Raw genomic sequence first — 24,814 nt, 5'->3', positions numbered from 1 at the left:
TGCATTCTCCATGACATCCTAGAGATTCCTCCACAGGAGCAAAGAGATCTTCCTTGTTCTGCCAACATCTTTAGAGTAATGGTATGGAAGTACTTCCACTGTGTGGAAATACCATAGCTTTTTCAACTATTCCACTCTTACTAGATATTGTTACCAATCTTTCACTTACAAAAAATGACATATCAGTCTTAAAAGGCAGATAAAGTCTACATGTTTGACATTTCCTTATACATATTAAAGTATATTTTTATTTTTTAAGGATTTATTTATTTGAGAGAAAAAGGTGCACACATGAGAGAGGGGAGGGGCGGAAGGAGAGGGAGAGAGAGAGAGAGAGAATCCACAAGCAGACTCCCCACTGAATTTGGAGACTGATTTGGGGCCCGATCCCATGACTCTGAGATCATGACCAGAGCCAAACCCAAGAGTCAGCTGCCTGACTCAGACACCCGGGTGCCCCTAAAGTATAATTTAGAAGAAAAATATTACTTGTGTCTATTTATTTTTAGTTCAGTTTTTAGCATTCTTTGGAATACTTGAATTTCATGGAACAATTTAAGAAACACCAGGTATATTTCACGGTGAGCATACAGACTAATGGATCGGACAAATGTCAGGTCTTCAGACTAGTGCTTGGCACACTAACAGTGCCTAATAAATGAAGGACAATCATGATAATAAAAGCAATAGTGTTAATAACAGCAGCCACATTTTAATTACAGGCTACCTTCCACTAGCTCGTGAGTAGTGATGGTTCAGCAGAAGGAATTTGGGCTCCTGCATCACACAGACCTTCCAGGCCACCTTTTAGATGTCTGACCTTGGGGCAAGTTGTATAATTTTTCAACCCCAGTTTCCTTCCTCCCCTGTAAAAAATGGGTATAATTATTCTAACTTTGCAAGTTGATTGTAAGAAAGAAATAATACATGGTGGAGGAATATTGCTTTTCTTTTCTTTTTTCTTTCTCTGTACTGAAGTCTGTGATATAGGGCGATGGCAGATGTCACCTCCAAGACCTCTCCTCTTCTGGCATTGAATTTCCCAAAGCCTGGAGCACACTGGACATCACGCCAGGCGTCTCAGACATTATACTAGGAAGATAGAGAGAGGAATGACTTTGAGAGGCAGGGAGGCAAGGCAGAGAGGGTAGATTCTCCTAAACTGTGGAAGGCACAGTGGTGGGTGGGTCCCGCGAGAGCCCCGTTACCCTGCGGCACCCAAAGCAGATAGGGAGGACTCTAGGGAAAAGAAAGGGTGTCCATCTGGTGCATTTGTGCAGTCATGCTCCAAAGCACTGGGGCTCACTCCTCACCAAAACCTCCCCTGCCCCCTGCCTGATGCAGAACAGCAAGCTGCCACTCCAAAAGGACTATCTATGCAAGCGAAGGCCCAGGCATCCTAGAGAGCGCCAGTCTGAACAGATGTAGGAAGACAGGGAGCTGGTCTAATGCCGCAGCGCTGTGTCAGTGCCTTTGAAAAACCATGAAAGAGGGGGCGCCTGGCTGGCTTAGTGGTTGAGCGCCTGCCCTTTGGCTCAGGCCATGATCCCAGGGTCCCAGCCAGTCCTGCATCGCGCTCCCCGCAGGGAGCCTGCTTCTCCCTCTGCCTGTGTCTCTGCCTCTCTCTCTGCATCTCTCATGAATAAATAAACAATCTTAAAAAAAAAAAAAGCTGCAGAACAGTGGGAATAGGCCAAATCTGCAAAAAATAAAATGGAATTCAGTAGAATTCTACCAATGTGTTAATGCCCAGTATGTTCCAGATAAGAGGTTAAGTGTTGGAAAGATGAAACACAGCCTTGCCTTGTGATAGAAGAGCAGCAAAGGAAGACACACACACGCACACACGCAGCTAACTCTGACATATGGCAGAATGTCATAGATCCTAGTGAGAAAATGGGCAAAATATTGTGGCCTGGGATTAGGAAGGTTTCACAGAGGTGGCATTGAATTTGGACTCCGGGGAGGACAGGTAAAATGTTTGGTTGGCAGAGGCAGGCAGGTCCAAGCAGAGAACAGTATGCGCAAAAGCAGGAGGTATAAACATATCTTGAGAGTTTGGTGTGACTTAGCAGTGGCTGTTTTCAGGGGAGCTACTAGGAATAATGTTAAAAAGTAGATTGAGGACAATTTGAGAAGGATCTTCTTCACCCCATAAGAATTTAAAGCTGGAAGAAGAGAAAAAGAAAATAGCCTAAAAGCTTCCAGAAAGAAAAAACAACAGATCACATACAAGTTTCAGGACTCCAAATATCTTTTGGCTTCTCAGTAATAATACTGGAAGCTAAAAGACTTATAGGGAAGCAGTTTAGCGCCACCTTCAGCCCAGGGCGTGATCCTGGAGACCCGGGATGGAGTCCCACTTCAGGCTCCCTGCATGGAGCCTGCTTCTCCTGCTGCCTGTGTCTCTGCCCACCCCCCTCTCTCTGTGTCTCTCATGAATAAATAAATAAAATCTTAAAAAAAAAATTCTGATAGAAATGATTTTAAATCTTGAATTGTATGCCCAACTTGTCTCATTCAAGTGTCAGAGTAGAATAAATCAATTTTCTGAAACGTAAAACATAAAAATGTGCCTTTTATGCACTCTTTCTCAGAGAGCTAAAAGAGGATGTACTTCTGCAAAATAAAGCATAGACCACAAAAGGGTAATTACTGGATTTAAGAAACAGAAGCTGCCGCACACAGGACAGGTAAATCCTGCCAAGGTTGGTGAAGGGTGATCCCAGGATGACAGCCATGTCACTGAAGGCAGCTGGTTAAGAATGGAGCAGACGGAAGGTGGTGGGACAGTTTTATCTGGCAATAAAATGGGCTGATTGTGTTGTAAGGAAATTTGTCATTCATTAATAATAAGTACAAACAAAGCCAAGCAAAGAGAAAACAGGATAATTATTCACTCCAGGGAAGACAAAAGCTGTTTAGGGAAGGAAGAGCCTGGCTTACTCTGTGGTTTGACTGCAAATAACTTTTACGTGGTCACAGTAATATAAACACTGAACACTGACCTAGCCAGAGCGACCATCTAACTAATTGTACTAAGGGATGACAGCACCAGAAGAGGGCATGTGTGTGGTATGAGGATGAAAATCCTCATCTTCCACAGTGTGAGGCAAAGAGAGAAAGCCTAAGGCTGAAAAATCAAGATGTAGCAACACAAACACATGATTTAGAGACAGGAGGTAATACCAACAGAATCAATCGAAAACAGTTGAAAGTTGGGGTGCCTGGGTGGCTCAGTCGGTTAAGCCTCTGCTTTTGGCTCAGGTCATGATCCCAGGGCCTTGGGGTCGAGCCCCATGTCAGGCTCCCCTCTGCTTCTCCCTTTGCTCCTCCCCACCCCACTCATTATCTCTCTCTCTCTCTCTCTCTCTCTCTCTCAAGTAAATAAATAAATATTTTTTTGAAAAAAAAGTTGAAAGTTATCACTTCTTGGCAGGGAGGACATGGTAGGAGCAGGGGCTGGAGACTAGATGTTTTGGGGAAATCTTGTAGAACTATTTGACTCTTTAAGCTATATGTGTGATGATGGCCCAGGCACCTCAGTGCAGCCACACTCCCAGGGAGCAGGTGGCCAGTGGCCCTCCCCAGGGACTATCCAGCAGGCCTGGAGGAACAAAAGTGGCTCTAAGTCCAGCACAGGCACATCGAAGAAAGCTAAAGCACTTCATGTGAAGCACAGATGCAGAATAAGTGTCAGATAGCAAGCAGTAGCCGGTCCACGTTTAGTGAGTGGGCAGCATTTCCTTCTCCCACTGGTGCCGACATGGCAGAAATTGGTGTAATTCAGTCTAAAATGGAATACAGCGAACATATTAGTTAGCAAATGAGGGTCCCAGAAAAATTAAAGGTAGAACCACCAAATGCTGCCCTGGAATAAGGAGTTCCGAAGGCTGCTGTCATTATGCAGGTTGCAGAGAGGACTGTGGGAGCAGGAAATAATGAAGACATTCCACTTCCAAGCCCAGCAGATCTTGATCTTCATCCATCAGCTCCCAGGGGAACCTGGGTGGCTCAGCAATTAAGTGTCTGCCTTTGGCTCAGGTCATGATCCCGGGGTACTGGGATCGAGTCCCACATCGGGCTTCCCACAGGGTGGGTGCTTCTCCCTCTGCCTGTGTCTCTGCCTCTTTCTGTGTGTCTCTCATGTATAAATAAATAAAACCTTTTAATAAAAGAAGGAATTTGCAGGAAATAAACTATAAGTATGACATAACTTTGTTAAAAATTACAATTTTCCGTCTTATCTGAGGAAAATGAAGGCACTCATACGAAAAGATATGTGCACCCCAATATTCATTGCAGCACTGTTGATAGTAGCAAAGATATGGAAATGACCTGAGTGTTCATCAATGGATGAATGGAAAGATAAACTGTGGTACATATGCAAGGAAATTATGTAGCTGTAAAAAAAGAAGATCAAAATCTTGCCCTTTGCAACAACACGGATGGGTCTCTAGGGCATTATGTGATGTGAAATAAGCCAGAGAAGGACAAATACCATATGATTTCATTTATGTGTGGGATCTAAAAAATACTTCATAAATATGGGGAACAGACTGGTGGTTGTCAGAGGCAGTAGTTGGGGGGTGAGTGAGGGAGAAATAAGTAAAAGGAGTCCAAGGTAAAAAGGGGAAAAAAGGGAAAGAATAGTAAGGAGATGACTAATGCATTTAGTTAGGAAGAACAAAACTGCAGGCATGTGAAAAAGAAACAAAGTTCTGGGTAAAGTAACATTATTTTCTCTCCTCCTGGGTGTTTGTTCTGCCCTTAGGCCTTGCTTCTTTCTTACTGAAACACTCATTCCTCAGATCTCTGCTTGTCAGTCTTCGGAAATAACATTTCTGTCCCGGTGTCACCTCCTAAAGTAGGACTTCAGCCCTCTCCTTCAGTCACTCTATCAGACCCTTTATTCTGTTTAATTTTCTTTGTAGAACTCATCACAATTTCCAGGCCTCGTATTTCTCATTAAATATCCTTTTCGCTGGTGGTATGTTTCCTTCACTGAGTATAAGCTTTTGGAGGTAAGAGACTATGTCTGGCTTTTTCACTCCTGCCCTCAATCCCACACCTAAAGCAACAAGAGACACTTAGCATCTGATCGGATGGATTGATGCATAAATGAATCAAAGATGCAGTAATTCACTTGACTACAATGGGCCTGTTTTATTAAACACAAATTAGAGCTATGAGTATTTTCTCAAGCTTCCTTTGGAACACTGCATAGACATTCCTAATATTAGGAATTATCCAAAATGAATAACTGCATTCAGCTCTAGTCTTCTGAAAATTCTGAGGATGTCCATGTCTTCTCTGCACCTCCTGGTCCATGCAGTGGGTCATTTATCCACATTAAACCTAGAATATGTTAGAATATTAAAGGCATGGGCTTTGGAGTCAAACAGACTTGGATTTTATTCCCTGCTTTGACACTTAGAGTTGTGTTGCTTTGGACAAGTTACTGAATTTGTTCAGGCCTCAATTTCCTCTTATTTAAAAATGGAATAATATTAGAATCTACCAGATGGGATTATTGGGGATTAGAAGATACAATGTATGTGCACTGTATGCTACACAGCTGAACAGGGAATTGTGGGGGAGAAAGAAAGAGAGAGAGAGGATCAGCAGAAGGGATCTGGAGGCAGCCCACCCAGAAGACTCATTCAGAGAGAATGGGAGGATCTTGCAATGTTGGAGGTGGGGGGTGGGTTATACAACAAGGAGGAGATTTATTTATTTTTTATTTTATTTTATTTTATTTTTAAGGAGGAGATTTAATGTTCTCAATATATGAGAGCCATGATACGTCATCTGTAGGGAGAACCTGCAAAGAGGGAGAGTTTGAAAATACAGAATAAGAGTTATCTATTGAATGTCTATTCTGAGAGATACAGAAAAGGATCAGATCAAGAATATAGAAGGACCACCAGCATTTTCCACAGCGCTAGAACAAACAATTCCAAAATCTGTATGGAACCACAAAGGATCCCAAATAGCCAAAGCAATTCTGAAAAATAAAAACAAAACTGGAGACATCATGATTCTGAATTTCAAGCTATATCACAAAGCCATAGTCATCAAGACAGTATAAGTCAATGGAACAAAACACAGACACATAAATCAATGGAACAGGATAAATAACCCAGAAATAGACCCACAACTCTATGGTCAACTAATCTTTGACAAAGCAGGAAAGAACAGCCAATGGAAGAATGACAGTCTCTTCAACAAATGCTGTTGGGAAAAGTAGACAGCAACACTGAGAAGAATCAAACTGGACCACATTCTCACACCATACACAAAACTAAATTCAAAATGGTTGAAAGACCTAAATATGTAACAGGAAACCATCAAAATCTTACAGGAAAACACAGGCAGCAACAACCTCTTTGACCTTGGCCATAGCAACTTATTAGATATGTCTCTGGATGCAAGGGAAACAAACTCAAAAATGAACAATTGGAACTTCATCAAGATAAAAAGCTTCTGCACAGCAAAAAATCAACAAAACTAAAAGGCAGCTCACTGAATATGAGAAGATATTTGCAAATGACATATCCAATAAAGGATTACTGTCCAAAATATATTAAGGATTTACCAAACTCAACACCCCAAAAATAAATAATCCAGTTAAGAAATGGGCAGAAGACATGAAGAGACACTTTTCCAAAGAAGGCATCCAGATGTCTAACAGGCACATGAAAAGATGCTCAACATCACTCATCAGGGAAATAAAAATCAAAACTATGATGAGATACTGCCTCACACATGTCAGAATGGCTAAAATTAACAACATGAAGAACAACAGATGTTGGCAAGTATGTGGAGAAAGGGGAACCCTCTTACACTGTTGGTAGGAATGCAAACTGGTGAAGTCACTCTGGAAAACAGTGCGGTGGTTCCTCAAAAAGTTAAAATAGAACTACCTTAGGATCCAGCAATTGTACTACCAGGTATTTACCCAAAAGATACAAAAATACAAATTCAAGGGGTATATGCACCCTGATATTTATAGCAGCATTATCAACAATAGCCAAACTATGGAGAGAGCTCAAATGTCCATCAACTGATGAATGGATAAAGAAGATGTGGTATACACACACACACACACACACACACACACACCACTGGAATATTACTTGGCCAACAAAAAGAATGAAATCTTGCTATTTGCAACAACATGGATGGAGCTAGAGTCTATTATGCTAAGTGAAATAAGTCAGAGAAAGACAAATACCATATGATCGCACGCTAATGTGGAGTTTAAGAAAGAAAACAGATGAACATATGGAAAGGTGGAAAGAAAAAAAAGGACAGAGGGAAATACGCCATATGTGACTTTTTTTTTAAGATTTTATTTATTTATTTATTTATTTGTTTGTTTGTTTGAGTGAATGAGTGAGTGAGTGAGAGCATGAGCAAGGGAGGAGCAGAGAGAGAAGCAGACTCCCTGCTGAGAAGGAAGCCTGAAGTGGGACTCATCTCAGGATCCTGAGATCATGACCTGAGCTTAATCAACTGAGCCACCTAGGCACCCCCATAAATGACTCTTTTTTAAAAAAAGATTTTATTTATTTATTCATGAGCGACACACAGAGAGAGGCAGAGACATAGGCAGAGGGAGGAGTCCCTGCAGGGAGCCTGATGCAGGACTTAATCCCAGGACCCCGGGATTGTGACCTGAGCCAAAGCATACCCAAGTGACTCTTAATGACAAAAAACAAACTGAGGGTTGATGGAGGGAGATGGGTAGCAGATGGGCTAGCCACCTAGCCTAAATAAATGGGTTTATTTAGGGAGCGCACTTGTTGTGAGGAGCACAGGGTGTTGCATGTAAGTGATGAATCACCGAATTCTACTCTGAAAACCAATATCACACTATATGTTAACTAACAAAAGTTATTTTTTAAGATTTTATTTATTTATTCATGAGAGACATAGAGAGAGGCAGAGACATAGGCAGAGGGAGAAGCAGGCTTCCTGTGGGGAGCCTGATTCAGGATTCGATCCCAGGACCCCAGGATCACGACCTGGGCCAAAGGCAGATCTCAACCACGAGCCACCCAGGTTCTCCCTAACTACCAAAATTTAAGTAAAATTTTAAAAAGAAAAAAAAATGTGGGAGGACAATTTTTAAAGTGAGACTGTTTACTCTGAAACTAGAAGAAAAATGTGCTTATGAAGGCAGATACTAAATTTAAAAGATTTGGAATTGTCCCCTGAAGTTCCAATGACTTCTGTGTAATACATGCAAAGCAAAAAAGTAGACTTCTGGTCAAAATAAAACACTTTTAATGACCTTATTAAACATTCGAACAGTGATCAGAGAAACATCTTTTCCAAGGATGATCAAATTAACTTTTAAGCAAAAGATCAGCAGAGATCAAGGCATGTTGGGGTCAAACATATCTTGAGGTGTCTTCTGAGAACCAACACATTCTTCTTTCTTTTGAGAAATGATCCAACAACCCCTTTCCTCAGAGGGGTTTGTGCCTTAGATCTTCTGCCTCTGGCCATGGTACATTGGACTCAGATGGACACCTGCCCCAAGTTTGGGCATTCATTTGTTTTTCCAATAATTTAAAATTGTCACTGGGAGATAGTGCTGTTGGGTGGGTTCAGCTGAGGTGCTGTGGCTGCGGGCGGACATGTTAGATGAAAAGGATAGTCCACAGAGAATAGATATGGCTAATGCAACTAACATGCAGAGGGACAACACAGGCCATATGGCCCAGAGAGAGAAAGAGAGCAAGAAAGGATATGGGCTATGGGCTAGAGTCTATGGGCTTTTCAGTTCTGAGTTCTGTTGCCTGTAAGGCTTGGCTAAAATCCACCTTTGGGTTCAGGGCACCACTCCTGTGTCTTTATTGTAAATATCCTCTGCTTACATCTGTGATCATTTTAGGAGGGTTTCTGTTACGGGCAAACAAAGCCTTCACTAGGACCACTCTCCCCCTTCCAACAGGGTCTTCTTCTGGCCGTTGATTCCTTTCAACTTACTCTCTCTTGGGAAATCTACAGTGTCTTCACGATCTCTTAGTTTCTTTCCTCTCTATGACCAAACCTCACAATGCCAAACCCAATTTGCCCCTACTTACTTGTATCTTCCCCAACTCCTATGCCCTAAAAGACCCAGGTTCCCAGAAAGCCTTCCTGGACCACCTCTGAACTCAGGGATCCATTCTTAGCATCAGGCTATGTCAGTGGGTCCCAGTTATCAGATCACAGTTTAAGTTCAGGTGGCTGCATCAGCAACATCTGGGCTTGTTTAAAATTGCAGACTGCTACCACTCTCCTCACCCTCCAAGATTCTAATTCAGTAGATCTGGCTGAAGCCTGTACTTTTAAAAAGGCTCCCAAGTGATTCTCCTGTACATTCCAGTTTGAAAACCACTAAGAAAGATCCACCTGAACTCTGTCTAAACCAGCTCTTCTACTGGTATGACTGACCCCAGGTTAAGGAAGTAATCATCATATCCAAGCCTTGGACCTCTCTTTGTCATGCGTGGGACTCCAGGGGATGTAGAAAAAGGAGATGACATTGTAGATCATGGCTGTATACCAAAGTTCTCTTCATTACAGAGTAAATCTGGACAAGAGTAGAATTCCCATGAACATTTCCTCTCCTGAAAACTCCTTTAGGGGCAAATCTGAATTCAGAAGGTAAATTTCATGAAGTCCTTGTGAGAGGACCGATTCATAACTAACACACCATAGAGACTCAAACAGAACAAGACATAGCTGAACTGGCCTGAGGATAGCTGCCTATCCCCGTTGAAATGTCCTGCTCAATAGTCATCACCTGGAATACCCTCTTCCAGCATCCCTCACACCCTGGAAGAACTTGCCAAGATCTGATAGAAATGATACAGTACAAACACCATTTAAAAATTTATTGCCACTAACCAGAGCTTTGGGTAGAACAAGAAAGAGGTGTGTGTGTGTGAGTGTGTGTGTGTGTGTGAGTATGTGTGTGTGTACGTGTTGGGGGTGGGAAGGGGAGCTAGCTGCTGCCCCACCAGTCCTGCAGTGAGTACCAGGTCTAAGGGAGGAGACAGACCTATAGCACAGAGTTTGATCCCATCCAAAGTCAGCACAATAGAGATATACTTAGTAGACTGAGGCACTGAGTATGCAAAGGCTGTCAGAAACTTGCAAGGAATCCATAGAGCATCTCCCACAATCCTTTCTCGGAAGGCTCATTACCTAAAGTGGTAAAAAGCATATAATCAAGCTCACAATGCTGGGATCCTATCTCTGATTGCCCACCTCCCCAAAACCTCACCCCCTCATCACTTCTACTCTTCTATTCCCTGCCCGCTACTTGTCTATTCACCCTTCCCATTGGCCCCATTGCTCCCCAAAGAATGATCCTGCACCCCATCCTGTTCAGAGACACCCACTCTCCTGCCCCCAGACTCCTGGGGGCCTCTGTACCTGGGGCCGCTGGACAAGCACGTGCCTCTGATGATGAAGATGGTGCCCACAAGGAAGCCCACCAGGCCGAGAGCCAGGCCAAGTGCACAGATCAGAGTCTCGATGGTGTCTGGCACTGGGATAGGCACCTGGGGCTCTTGGGGGAGAAAGGAAAGGTCAGGGGGTTCAGAGAAAGGATTCCAGAGCAAAGGAAACATGGGTCTGTGGAGAGTGACCTGGGGAGGAGCTCCGTACCCCAGTGCCTGAGAAGCGGCTCTTCCAGACCCCAGTGCTCCACCTTGCAGTCATACATGTCTTCTGCAGAGGGCACGAAGGTCAAGTAGCAGAACTTGCGGAACAGATGGTCAGGCTGGGAATAGAAGCTGGTCTGGGCTACCCCCTCGCTGATTATTTGACCATTGCGCAGCCAGGTGATATTGATCACAGGAGGGAAGATGTTGTCCACAATGCAGATGAGGACATTGGGCTGGCCCAGCTCCACTCGAAACTTGGGGAGTACAGCCACCCTCGGAGGCACTAGGAAAAATGAGGCCTTGAATTCCAAAGGCTCATCCCTGTACCTGGGCTTCATTAGGACTTGGATTAAGTAATGTTTCCTCCTATTTAGCCATTTACAGGGAGGAAATGCTCTGGGATGTAACAGCTTGGGTGGGAGGGGTGCAGAGGGAGAAGAGGCTGAGAGGGGGGCACCTGGAACCCCTGTATCTGACAGGTCCCTGAGAGGGCATCCAGGTGGAAGGGTCAGTCCTCAAGAAGGAAGAGTGTGCTGAAGGGGTCTGGGAAGATCAAGAGCCTCCTGGAAAAGAAAGGGGCTGATTACAACAGTCACAGAGGCTGAGAGATGTGCTGGAGCAGATGGAGGCCTGTGAGGTGGGAAGAAGCTTCTCTGGGCCTCCCTTGCCTAACACAGGGTAGCAGAGGGAACAAGGAGAGGAAAGGTGGGTACCGTTGATGGCTCTGGTGCGGTTGGAGCGTTCCACCAAGACATCCAGGTGGGCTTTGATCACCGCGATGCTGGCCAGCCCATTCTGTGGGTCAAAGTGGGCCAAGTTGCCAAACTCAGGCAAACGCCACACAGCCTGCCTCTTCTTCAGCTCCACGGAGAACAGCTGTTCCCCATCAAATTCATGGGCAAACTGACCCGAGGAACCATAGGACTGGTAGAAGGCTGGTCCATAGGAGCCCATGTGATCAGCTGTATTGAGTGAGTTCAGGGTCAGAGACAGAAAAGAAAATGTATCAATCTCATCTAAAGCAGGTGACACTTTAAATTTCTGAGCCTACATCCCATCCTGGGTTCTCTATGAGGGCAAAGTTGAGCTGTTGAGCTGGTCTTTGGACAGTGGAAGTGTTGCTGGCGGGGGGGGGGGGGGGGAGAAAGGAGAGGACAGAGGGACACGGACATGTGCCCAACACACTGGCAGGAACAGAGAGACACGAGTGCAGTCCAGCATACCAGGTTGGGAAGAAGAGAGGCTGCCTCAAATCATGCTTGGGATTCAAAGTTAAATGGTAGCCATGATCATCAGCTCTAGTTGTGCTATGAGGTCCTGTGTGTGAGATGAGTGGTATGAGGGAGTGGGATGAGGGAAAATGATTAAGGATGGGAGCATAAGTAGAGCCTTGGGCACAGAGATGCAGTATATGTGGGCAGGAGGGGAGAATAGGTGATGGCTGGCAGAAGTAAGAATTAAGATTTGTGACAGAGATCAAACAGACAGGAAAAAGCAGCCTGGGGTATTGCAGAGAGCACTGGAAAAGGAGTCCAAAGTTCAAGTTAGGTTTATGCCCCAGCTCTTCCACCTCAAGAGATTATGATCCAAGGTGTCTCTTTCCATAACTGAGGCTTAGTTCTCTGGAAATTTGGGTTAGATTTTAATCAGTAAGGGACCTCTAGAAATCTATGCAGTCATCGAGGGACTACTATGTGCCCAGCATGATGTCAGGCCCCAGGGAAATACAGATGAACCAGCTGTGGATCCCTCACTCAAGGAGCTCATGTCTAGAGCAGGATAAACAGTTGACTATCCACATGGCGATAAACATTGCAGTAAAACTGGACCTGAATGCGCACACTCCAAGTCAGGAAGTGACAGAAAAGTCACTGTGCTTGGCGGAAGGAGAATGGAGGTTTGGGTCTCAGAAAGAAGGAAGGAGCTGGGGAGGCACCTGAACCTGCAGCTGGCATGGCTACACTGAGCTGCACCTGTATGTTTAGGTCTGCAATGAACATGATAGAGGTGAGAGAGATTGAGGATCTCTCGGTAAAGGAAGTTGCCCATAAGCCAGAGAAGGAGAACAATCTATGTTCTTTCTATACTGTCTCTCATAGAACCCTAAATTTCCTTTCCTCAGCCGATCCCCCTCAGCACTCACCCTCGATGGCCCCAGTTTCATGGGGGCTCAGGAGGCTCATCAAGGTGTAGAGTACCAGGACCAGCCCCCTACTGAGGACCATTGCCCTGGTGCTTTAACCAAGTAAGTCTCTCAGAGTCGGGCTGCCGCAGAAGGTAAAGAAAAGAGGAAGGAAACACTCTAGGATGGGGAAGACCCCTGCTGTATTCAGCCAATCAGAGACACTCCTTGAGTTAAAGTGGCTGTTGTTGGGTGAAGAAGTAAGGAGCCTAGGTGGAAGGTGAAAGAATACACTGGGCCCTCATTGCACCACGGAGGCCTGGTCCACAGAAGAGTCAAAAGGAAGCTTCTGTTTGGGAGATGGCAGAGCTTTAATCAACCATTACTACAAACTCTAAGAAGAGACCCACCAAAGGAAGAGAAAAGGCCATCAGAGAACTACACAGCTGAGCTCAAACAAAGCCTCTATCTTGCTTTGTGATCTGTGGTGTAGAGAAACCCAGTCCCCCTCTAAGTTTCTGCAGACACATTTGGAGGCAATAATAATAATAATAATAATAATAATAATAATAATATAAACTGTACTCAGGAACTTTGAAAAGGAGATGTTGAGTACACAGTAGGATTAAAATCCTTTAAACCTTTAAATTGTTTTGGAAAATATTACTTTATTTCATTGTGTGAAAAAAAAGTGTAATTGTCAGAGATGTTTAGAGTAAGATGTTTAGAGTAAGGAGAACTGTAAGAAGCCTCAATGGACTGTTCTAGGGGGGGCAGAGGGTGCTGGATAACCTCCATTTGTCCCTCCAGGTCTCCTGGGCACCCTCCTTCATGCTGCCAGCATCCCCAGCCCCAGCCCCCGTCCCTCCCCCAGCAACAGCAACTCCTTTCCCTCCCGCTTCCGGTTGAGCTCAGCCAATGGGAGGCGGGAGGAGGATTTGTTCTAATATGAAAACTATATATAAAGCTAACCATCTCTCCAGATAAGGAAAAGTCTAACCAAATACCTGAAGGCAGTTTCTGAAAGATCAGAAAATAAATGATTTTCTGCTTGGAAGGGAACTAAGATATCATCTGAGTCTATGGTTCCAAACCCCGCTACAGAGGAGAATCACCTGGAAAGTTGGTTAAAAATGTAGATTCCTGGGGCGCCTGGGTGACTCAGATGGTTAAGTATCCAACTCTTGATTTGGGCTCAGGTCATGATCTCAGGGTCGTGAGATGGGGCCCCGAGTCGCACTGAGCGTAAAGCCTGCTCAGGATTCTCTTTCTCTCTCTCCTTCTGCCCCTCCCCCTTCTCTCTTTCTCTCTCTCTTTCTCAAAAAGTAAAATAAGTTTTAAAAGATACGGATTCCTGGGTTACATCCTGACCTGAGTTAAAGCAGCCTTTTCAAGGGTAGGGCTGAGAGACCTGCGTTAGTAACACGCTCCCTAGGTGAGGACTACCACACTGGAAAAGAACCATGCCTCCTGCTTTGCAGGCTAGAGAGAACCTCCAGAAGGATCTGAAGAAGATCTTGCAGCTTTCGACCACAAACCACATGCCATTTCTACTCACATTCCATTGGCAGGAATTAAACAATGACCCTGCCCCTGGGCAGGGCTGGGAAAAATGTATTTTAGCGGTGCGTTCAGGAAGACGTAGTGGTTGGGGAGCACATCGCAGGCACTATCTTTGCCCCATCCCTGCTCTATTTATTGTGATTATTAACATATTTGAACCTGTTTCTAATATTGTATTTATTTCAATCTTTCCATTTGTTGTTGTTGGTTTTTTTCCTTAGGCTTCATCATCTAAAAAAAAAAAAAAAAAAGTGTTATTTTTACCTTACCTATCTTCCCTCTAGCCAGATAAGAACTTTAGCATGCTTTCAAATTATTCATATACTGCCTCTCTACTTCACCAAGGAGTTTGATCAACTTTACTTCTCATCCTTTTTGGCACCCCCTGACATTTTTTTCTCCTTTATTGGAATACTTCTTCCAAAAATGTTTTAAGTATGAGCAAATCTTCTGAAGCTTTGTATGCTTGAGAATATTACTGTTACAGCACCACTTGTGAACGTTTAGCTATGCATTAAATTCTAAGTTGAGGGACTCCTGGGTGGCTTAGTTGGTTAAGTGTCCGACTCTTGGTTTTCAGCTCAGGTCACGATACCCCTTGTATCTTTTACTCTAGAAGAGTTAGTTCTTCAATGTAGTCTTCCCATTACTCTGTTGTTTTTCTATCTCTCCCACTATTTATTCCCAGTAGTGGGGTTTTTGACTTTCATATTTTTTTCATGCCTAGAACTTCTATAGAGCTTTTTCTGTATTCCTTTTTTTCATATTATAATAGTTTTTCTTTTTTTTTAAAGATTTTTTATTTATTTACTCATGAGAGACACACAAAGAGAGGCAGAGACATAGACAGAGGGAGAAGCAGCCTCCCCCCAGAAGCCTTTTGCAGGACTCAATCCCAGAACCCCGGGATCATAATCTGAGCCAAAGCCAGATGCTGAACCACTGAGCCACCCAGGCATCCCAGTTTTTCTTATTTTTTAATGTGTTTTTCATGCTCCTTTTAAGTGGCTATCCTATATTTTCTAATATTTCTTTAAGGACACATATGGGCTCTCTGTTGCTTTTCTTTTGACATGTGAAACTTCCCAAAAGGGAGGGAGTTATTATTTTGGCCTTCAGGTGCCCATCTATGTCAGTATCATGGTAAAGAGAGGGAAGGACCAGAGTTCTAGGACAGCACAAAACCAGTTGCCACCCTTTTGGTGTCACCTTACTGGTGGCAGTTCAAGTCAGGGCCTCAGGATAAGGAGCCCTGGGAGGGGCTAGTCCTCTCTCCTTGTCCGCCAGCCCTGAGGACGGTCCGAAGGAGTGCTGCAGAGTGAATGACTATGGCATCAGGTGCACTTATTGTCCTGCACCCTCCCCACTCTAGCAGGGATTTCAACCTAGACTTTATCCCCAACCCTCTATCTCCAGGCATGATCCAGCAATCAGGATCTTGGGCCACTGTTTTTTGTTGTTGTTGTTGTTGTGGTTGTTGTTGTTGTTGTTTTTTGCATTATGGGACAGGCAAAAATTGTTCAAAGGCAACACTGGGAGAAAGCAAGAACAGATTGCCTCTAATGAATCTTCTCACAGCAAGCAAGCTCCCCCAAAACAATTAACAGTGTCACTAGGGATTCCCCAGTTTCCCTCCACTGCTTCTCCAGGGTTGGTTTTTAGAGCTGGGAACTAAGAACATATGCTAATTTATCTCAACAAAAAGCAGATCTCTCCATTATATTCCTATAATATTTATGTATGAACTATATTCCCCCCTATATAGAAATGCCAAGCAGTTGAGGTTTATTGACTCTGTTATAGAATCTCCCCTCTCCTCCAGATGCTAGCCCAGTATTAAATAAATGCTTTTCAAATAAACAAATAGATGCTAACAAATAAAAATCAATGAAGTGGGAACACCTAGGTGGCAAAGTTGGGTAAGCCTCCCGACTCCTGGTTTCCCCTCAGCTCTGATCCCAGGATCGTGAGATAGAGCCTCCTATTGGGCTCTGTGCTCACCAAGGGCTTTGCTTTGAGACTCTCTCCCTCTTCCTCTGCCCCCCCACCCCTCCCACTGCTCATGCATGTGCACACATGCTTTCACACTCTCTCTCAAATGAAAAAATCTTTTTAAAAAATCAATGAAGTGAATACCAGTGGTTCTAGAGAGAGACATTCCAGCACTGGAAACAAGTACTGAAAATAAGTACATGCTCAACAAATTGCTGAGTAAAGTGCTCTTTGAATATGACATAAATTCAGTTCCTCTAAATTGTCTAAAACACTGACTTTGAGATAAACAGTTGTATCCATCATGTTGAGCATAATATGCTCTGGAGCATAATATTAAGTTGAGGTAGGTGTTAGGAGATATTATTCATTAAACACATATTTAATGAATATGTGTTTCATTAAACACACATAATGTTTTTTCATTCACACATTATGGAACACCCACTATGTCCTGGGGACACAGAGAAGAACAGGACACTGCCCCTTAATCATAGGACTCTGCTGTCCAATACGGTCACCACCTGCCATATGTGGCCATTGATCACTTGTAATGTAGCCAGTCCTGAGATATACTATAAATAGAAAACCACTGTATTTCGAAGGCTTTGTAAAAAATATATGCATTATATGTATTTAAAATTATATATCTGAATATATATAATCTCATTAATAGTTTTTATATTGATTGTTGGTTAATTTGCAATATTTTGGATATGCTGAGTTTTTGATATATTATTAATTTCACTGTTTCTTATTACCTTTTTAAAGTGACTAGAAAACTTGACATCGAATGTGTAACTCTCATTGTATTCCTATTGGACAGTGCTGCTCTGGTTACTCTTGGTTGGCTACCAATTAACTATTCAATGCTTTTCTTAGATTCTTCAATTTAGCTGTAAGCTTTTCAGGGGTTGGAGGTGGGGGGATCCTTTCCTGTGATCACCTAGAGATTCCACCAGAGGGCGACTTATCTTCCACCGTTTCAATTCTGGATCTTCAATCTATTTTATGTATATGTATTGAACTACTTTTAGTTTATTATGCTTCAGGCACTGTACTAGGCTCTAGAACCACAATTATGGTTCCTGCCATCCCAGATCTTACAATTTATCAAGAAGGCTATAAACAACTAATTATCATGTGAAAAGAAAGAAGAATCAAATCCATTATATTAATGTGCCATATGAATGTTCATATGGTCTTCAACTTTTTGGGATGACCCTTTCTTAGTAATTAATTAAATAGTTCCAACAGATAATTTCAGGAATTCAAGTGGTCTAGTTCTCTCTTCAGAATTCCCTGGACAGGGCAGCCCAGGTGGTTCAGTGGTTTAGCGCTGCCTTCAGCCCATGGCCTGATCCTGGAGACCTGGGATCAAGTCCCATGTTGGGTTCCCTGCATGGAGCCTGCTTCTCCCTCTGCTTGTGTCTCTGCCTCTCTCTCTCTCTCTCTCTTTCTCTCTCTCTCATAAATAAATTTTAAAAAAATTTTTTTAAAAGAATTCCCTGGACAGAGAAGTGATACAAGTGCATGTTTCCACATGCCAGATGCTTAATGTCTTTTTCTCCAACCTCCTGCTCCTGGCACACTGTTTCAGTCATTTTCAGGCTGCTCTCTATCATAGCAAGTGGCTTTCTGACCATATTTTCAGGCTTTGAACTTCTGTCGTGTTGCTGGAAGCTGCTTGCTTCCCTTAGAACTTTCCCCTCCCATTTCCTGACTCTCTAAATCCCAGACCTCTTATCTCCTGGGAACAAACTGGAAATTTTAAGCAAAAATCACTCTTTGTTCTCGCTTTGGCAGCACATATACTAAAATCACTCTTCCTTTATATCTGTAAGTAGCTTGATATATAAAAATCAAAACTCATATGTGAAAAACAGTAACTTTTTAAATATATATATATATATATATATATATATATATATATATATATATATATGAATAACTGACTGATCTCATTATACTCTGGAGCAACAAATCCAAATGATGGTAGGAAAACCCCCAAACTGGACTTTTAAAGGTACAGATGCAGCTCTTCCTATTTAAATGAGATTTTTTTTTTAATTTTTTTTTATTTTTTATTTTTTTTATTTATGATAGTCACAGAGAGAGAAAGAGAGGCAGAGACACAGGCAGAGAGAGAAGCAGGCTCCATGCACCGGGAGCCCGACGTGGGAATCGATCCCGGGTCTCCAGGATCGCGCCCTGGGCCAAAGGCAGGCGCCAAACCGCTGCGCCACCCAGGGATCCCTAAATGAGATTGTTTTTGAAAAGATTCGTCTCTCCCCTGGGAAAGGCTGTCTTTCAGGGTTTTTCCTCTTTCCCCTTCTCCTTCCCTCTTATTTGAATGATATCCTGGGACAGAAGGTAAATTTATATAACATTATGACTATGGGAAGCTGTGTCTTTTTTCTCTTCTCTGATGGTTCTCTACTTCCAGCAGCATCTTAATCATTGGCCTCTGCCCTCTCTCCTTCAATTACCAAAGTTTCTGTGGCTGGTCGAATTGGAGATCAGTTCTCCTTGGCAAAGGCAACAGGGCTCAGCCACTTTCCCCACTATTGGCCCCAGTGCAAGCCTGGCTCTTGCTGCATATCCCTTACATCTTGATGCACCTGCTACCCGATCCTGGGCTTGCATAACTGGGACTGCTGGCCCTTGAATCCAGGCCAGGTCTACCTGCTCCATGATTACCTTGAAAATCAATTTACTGAAAATCAACTCTCTAAAAATCAAGTCATGGGTGGGGGTGGGGCCGGCTGGCTCAGTTGGTAGAGCTTCTAACTCTTGATCTCCCAGTTGTAAGTTTGAGCCCCATGTTGGGTGTAGAGATTACTTAAAAATAAAATCTTTAAAAAATTGTTTTAATTAAAAATAAAAATCAACTCACCAAATGGCCAACTAAGCTGAAATTAATTCATCAAATCACAATCTTCCTATTTTACCGATTTACCAAAAACTTGATTCTTTAACTTTATGAAGTTTTTGTTACTTTATACATTGAGTTGAATGGTTTTATGCATTCAATTTTTTTAATTTTAGTTGATTAGCTTTCCTTTTTTCTTCATATTAGCTTTTAAAGTAATGTTCAGGGATCCCTGGGTGGCGCAGCGGTTTGGCGCCCGCCTTTGGCCCAGGGCGCGATCCTGGAGACCCGGGATCGAATCCCACATCAGGCTCCCGGTGCATGGAGCCTGCTTCTCCCTCTGCCTATGTCTCTGCCTCTCTCTCTCTCTCTCTGTGACTATCATAAAAAAAAAAAAAAAAAAAAAAAAGTCTTAATAAAAAAAATAAATAAATAAAATAAAGTAATGTTCAGTTTGCCAAATGTTACAAATACAGGAGGATGATAATGGCTGTAGAGTTTTTTCATTGCCCCAAGTGTCCTCATGAAAACAGATCAATTGGGATAGCAAAGGAAAGTACCCAGAGACAATGTCTTTAACAAACGAGGGACAAGGCAGTACCTGGAACTCTAGAATATGAATGGGTAGGTCCAAACAACCACACAGGATCCTATAGGTTCTAGCTCCGTGTGGAGGTAGCAAAAGGATGAAAAAGGAGAGTTTTGATGTTTATAAGATCTCAGAAACACAGAACCAGCCAATGAATATTCACCTCCAAAAGAAAATAGTCCCAGCCTAAAATGCACACTCAGTAAGAAACTCTAAAAACCAAGCCAAGCCTGAAATTCTAAAGCCAAAAATTTCAGAAACTTCTTTTTCTGTTACTAATGTCTGACTTTCAAGACTATGACCTTGCTGTGTCTATCAATATTCTGTTTGGAATTCTCTTTGAAGTTATATGATAAAAATCCAAATGTTCCCCAATACAATGAGTATCTCTGAATGAATAAAATCACATCCAAAGATGTGTGAAAAAGAAAATAGTAAGACCTTTAGTAAATAATATTTTTATAATAAAATATTATCCCTATATGTTTCACAGAGACATGTGACTTCCACCTGCCTCTACTAATTTAGAGTATTTCTTTCATAATGAAAAAGCACATTAATATGTTTTCCTAAATCAAAGGTCAATTTTCTCCTTGAGATCAGTTATATCTCTAGAACACGAAAGCAGCTTCCAGCACTATGTATTTAAAATAGTAATCTTTTAAAGTTTTAGCTCCTACCTTTAAATCTTTGATTAATTTTTTTAAAGATTTTATTTATTTATTTGAGAGAAGAGAGAGAGTGTGAGCACGATGTGGGAAGGGGCAGAGAGAGAGGGAGAAGCAGACGCCCTGCAGGGTCTCGATCCCAGGACCCTGGGATCATGACCTGAGCTGAAGGAAGATGCCTAACCAAATGAGCCATCCAGGCACGCCTCTTTGATCATTTTGACATAATTTTGTACGTGATAAGGGTCCAACATCATTCTTTTGCATGTGGATATACAGTTTTCCCAGCACTTTTTGTTGAAGTCTGTACTTTCTACCATTGAATGATCTTGCTGCTCTTGTTGAAAATCATTGACTATATAGGCAGGAGTATATTGGGGGGGGGTCTCTATTTTATTCCATTGGTCTATGTGTATGTCTTTATGCCAGTTCCACACTGTTTCGATTCCTGTAACTTTGTGGTAAGTTTGTGGTAAATGAGGAAGTATGACACCTCCAACTCTTCTCCTCTTTTTCAAGATTGTTTTTGGCATTTTGGGGCCCCTTTTGAATTTTAGATGGATAATTGTATTTATGCAAAAATATCATTAGGATTTTGATAAGGATTGTACTGAGTATGTATATTGCTCTGGATAATATTGACATTTTTAAAAATATTATATTTATTTATTAATGAGACACACACACACACACACACACACACACACAAAGAGGCAGAGACACAGGCAGAGGGAGAAGCAGGCTCCATGCAGGGAGCCCGATGCGGGACTCAATCCTGGGTCTCCAGGATCAGACCCTGGGCCAAAGGCGGCGCCAAATCACTGAGCCACCCAGGCTGCCCTAATATTGACATTTTAATAACATTAAGTCTTCCAATCCATGAACATGGAATGTCTTTCCATTTATTTACATCTTATCTTCTTTCAGCAATGTTTTTTACCTTTCCCCCTTCTCATAGAACAATCATACATAGGATTACTTTATTCCTACATCTTCTCAATTGTTTTTTCCCCATATTTGCCCTTTTCCTTTCCTACTTGGCAAGATTTGGCTTTACTCAAGGATCTTTTTGTGATCTTTGTCCAGTTTCATTCTAGTGATAACTACCTTGCTATGATGAATGCCTACATGGACAGTTGTTCATTTGCCTTCTCTTTCTGTACTCATTCAATGTAGATGACATATTCCTTCCTGTAAACCTAGACTACTTCACCAATTTGCTGATCTTTCTAGTGTCCTCACACAACATGTACTTCATCATCCTTTCGGATGGCATTTGTTCAAACATTATACTTCTGTCTCAGCTCTTTGGAAAAAGGGGACGACATAATCTTCCTGTGAATGTGGGAAGGTGCATTGAAATGCATTTTATAGTTCTTGCTCCGGTCAAAAGTCACAAAGATTGAACTTCATTTTGGAGGCTGGCACTTCAACGATGGCTGCAAAAGTCTCATCAGTGTTTTTTAGTCGTCAGTGCATATAGTATTCACCTCCTTGTTTAGGTTAATTCTTAAGAATTTTAGTCTTTTTAATGGTATTATAAATAGAATTGGTTTCTTTTTTGGATTGTTCATCGTTAGTGTATATAAACACAATTGATTTTTTTATTGAAGTATAGTTGACATACAGTATTCATTTCAGCTGTACAACATAGTGATTCAACATTTATATACATTATTAAATGATCAGCATTAACTCTGTCACCACACACAGTTATTACAATATTATTGACTATATTCCCTATGCTGTAGTTTGCCTCCCCATGACTTTTAACCAGAAGTTTGTACCTCTTAGTTCTCTTCCATTTATTTCACCCATCCCCTCACCCCCTTCTCTTCTGGCAACCACCAGTTTGTTCTCTGTATTTATGAATCTGTTTCTATTTTGCTCATTTGTTTTGTTTTTAGACTCCACATATAAATGAAATCATATGCTATTTGTCTCTCTCTGTCTAAATTATTTCACTTAGCATAATACCCTCTAGGTCCATCCACATAGCTGCAAATGATAAGACTTCATTCTTTTTTATAGCTGAGTAATATTCCATTTTATGTATATGCCACATTTTATCTATTCATCTATTAATGAACTTAGGTTGCTTCCATATCTTGGCCATTGTAAATAATGCTGCAATAAACATAGGGATGCATATATCCTTTTGAATTAATGTTTTCATTTTCTGGGGTGAATACCCAGAAGTGGAATTGCTAGATCATACAGCATTTGTTTTTATTTTTCTGGGAAACCTCCTTACTATTTTCCATAGTGGATGCACCAATTCACATTCCCGCCAACAGTGCACAGGGATCCCTTTTCTTCACAGCTTCATCAACACCTGTTATTTCTTATTTTTTTGAGACTAGCTATTCTGACAGGTGTGAGGTGATAGCTCGTTTTGGTTTTGATTTGCATTAGAAACACAACTGTGGATTTGTGTGGATTCTGTACCTTATTACTTTGCTGAATTTCTTTTTTAATTATTTTTTGTGTGTGGAACCTTTAAGGTGTGGTACTTATTAGATCATGCATCTTTGAACAGAGATAATTTTACTCTTTCCAATTAGGATGGCTTCCCTCCACTCCCAGTTTGTTTAATTGCTCTGGCTAGAATTTCTAGTGCTATTTTGAATAGTGGCTAAAGCAAGCATCCTTATCTTGTTCCGGAAATTAGAGGAAAAACTTTCTTTCACCATTGATTATGCTGTTATCTGTCAGATTTTCATGTATGGCCTTTATTATGTTGGGGTTGTTTTCCTTCTACTCCTAGTTTTTTGAGTGTCTCACCATAAAAGAGTGTCAAAATTTTATCAAATGCTTTTTTGCATCAGTTGAAGTGGATCATTTCAGTCCACTTAAGTGTCATTATATTAGTCATAATGTTAGTATCATATATGACATTAATTAGTCATATTAATTTTCATATGTTGAACCATGGTTGCATACCAAGAATAAATCCTAATTAGTATGTATTCTTTTAATATGCTGCTGGATTCAGTTTTCTCGTATTTCAATGAGGACTTTTGTATCGATATTCATAAAGGATATTAGTCTGTAGTTTTCTTTTCTGGCAGTGTCTTTGTCTGGCTCTGGTATCAGGACAAAAATAGAATATCATAAAATAAGTTAGAATGTGTTCTCTCCTTTTCAGTTCTTTGAATTTGAGAATTGGTATTAGTTCCTTAACATTTAGTAGAATTCACCAGTGAAGCCATCAGCTCCAGGGCTTTTCCTTGTCCACAGGTTTTTATTACTGATTTAACCTTACTACAGTTCTACTCAGACTTTCTATTTCTTATTGATTCAATCTAGGTAAGTTATGTGTTTCTAGGTGTTTGTCGATTCCATCCAGGTTATCCAATTAGTTGGTTATCCAATTGTTCCTGGTATCATCTTTTAATCCTTTTTTGTTTCTGTGGATTCAGTAGAAATGTCCCCGGTTCATTTCTAACTAGAAATTTGAGGGATCCCTGGGTGGTGCAGTGGTTTAGCGCCTGCCTTTGGCCCAGGGCATGATCCTGGAGACCCGGGATCAAATCCCACGTCGGGCTCCCGGTGCATGGAGCCTGCTTCTCCCTCTGCCTATGTCTCTGCCTCTCTCTCTCTGACTATCATAAATAAATTAAAAAAAATTTTTTTAAAAGATTTAAAAAATTTTTTTTGAATCTTCTTTTTTTTTCAGTCAGTCTATATAATGGTTTCTCAATCATGTCACTCTCTTTGAAGAAGCAACTTTTGGGTTTATTTCCAGTATATTTTTCTCTTCTCTATCTCTGCTTTAATCTTTATTATTTCCTTCCATCTGACAGTTTGGGGTTGCTTGTTCTTCTTTTGCTAGTTCCTAAAATTGTGAAGTAGGTGATTGGTTTGAGGTCTCTCTTCCTTTTTAATGTGTTTACAGAGATTAATTTGTCCCTTAGCACACCCTTTACTGCCAGTATGCAGCATTGTGTGTTGTGCCTTAGCTTTTGTTCATCTAAGTATATTCTAATTTCCCTTGTGATTTCTTCTTTGATCTATTGTTTATTTCCACAAATTTGTGAATGTTTCAGTTTGCCTTCTGTTGTCTCTAAATGATATTTTAAATTAATGCATCACATTTTTAAGAATATTCTGCTGGTATTTACGTTAAATGCACTATCTGGAGGTTGTGGTATTTTTCATTGATCAGTCAAGGTACGTTCCACGCCTTTTGAGGCCAAGTCTATCTATGGCAATGCTTGAAAGGTGAAAAGACATGTTAACTTTCAAGCTAAGATTTTCTTACACCAGGGTTTAAGAAAGCTTTGTGAAGTTTATTCCTCCATTTCCAGCACGCAACACTACAAACCTGAGGTATAT

General features: G+C 41.7%; 1 protein-coding gene, 1 long non-coding RNA gene and 1 pseudogene across 2 annotated transcripts; 1 reads left to right on the top strand and 2 right to left on the bottom strand.

Moving 5' to 3' along the window:
• Window positions 1-3,418: 3,418 nt before the first annotated feature.
• LOC140637238 (uncharacterized) lies at window positions 3,419-7,369 on the top strand. The gene is made up of 2 exons (XR_012034472.1): window positions 3,419-5,024; window positions 5,767-7,369. It is a non-coding gene; the product is annotated as an uncharacterized lncRNA (long non-coding RNA).
• Window positions 7,370-8,275: 906 nt separating this feature from the next.
• On the bottom strand, window positions 8,276-12,967 carry LOC140637236 (HLA class II histocompatibility antigen, DO alpha chain). The gene is made up of 5 exons (XM_072833524.1): window positions 12,814-12,967; window positions 11,384-11,632; window positions 10,672-10,953; window positions 10,438-10,573; window positions 8,276-10,206 (listed from the first exon to the last, which is right to left on the bottom strand). Exons 1-5 carry the CDS (start codon window positions 12,893-12,895, stop codon window positions 10,203-10,205), a joined length of 753 nt encoding a protein of 250 aa, XP_072689625.1. The 5' UTR covers window positions 12,896-12,967; the 3' UTR covers window positions 8,276-10,202.
• Window positions 12,968-21,322: 8,355 nt separating this feature from the next.
• LOC140637396 (large ribosomal subunit protein uL24-like) lies at window positions 21,323-22,128 on the bottom strand (annotated as a pseudogene).
• Window positions 22,129-24,814: the final 2,686 nt, after the last annotated feature.

Source organism: Canis lupus, chromosome 7 (genome assembly GCF_048164855.1).
Source record: "Canis lupus baileyi chromosome 7, mCanLup2.hap1, whole genome shotgun sequence".
In the NCBI taxonomy this organism is placed as follows: Eukaryota; Metazoa; Chordata; class Mammalia; order Carnivora; family Canidae; genus Canis; species Canis lupus.
Note: the sequence above shows the minus strand (reverse complement) of the source record. Positions and strands in the feature narration are given on the sequence as shown.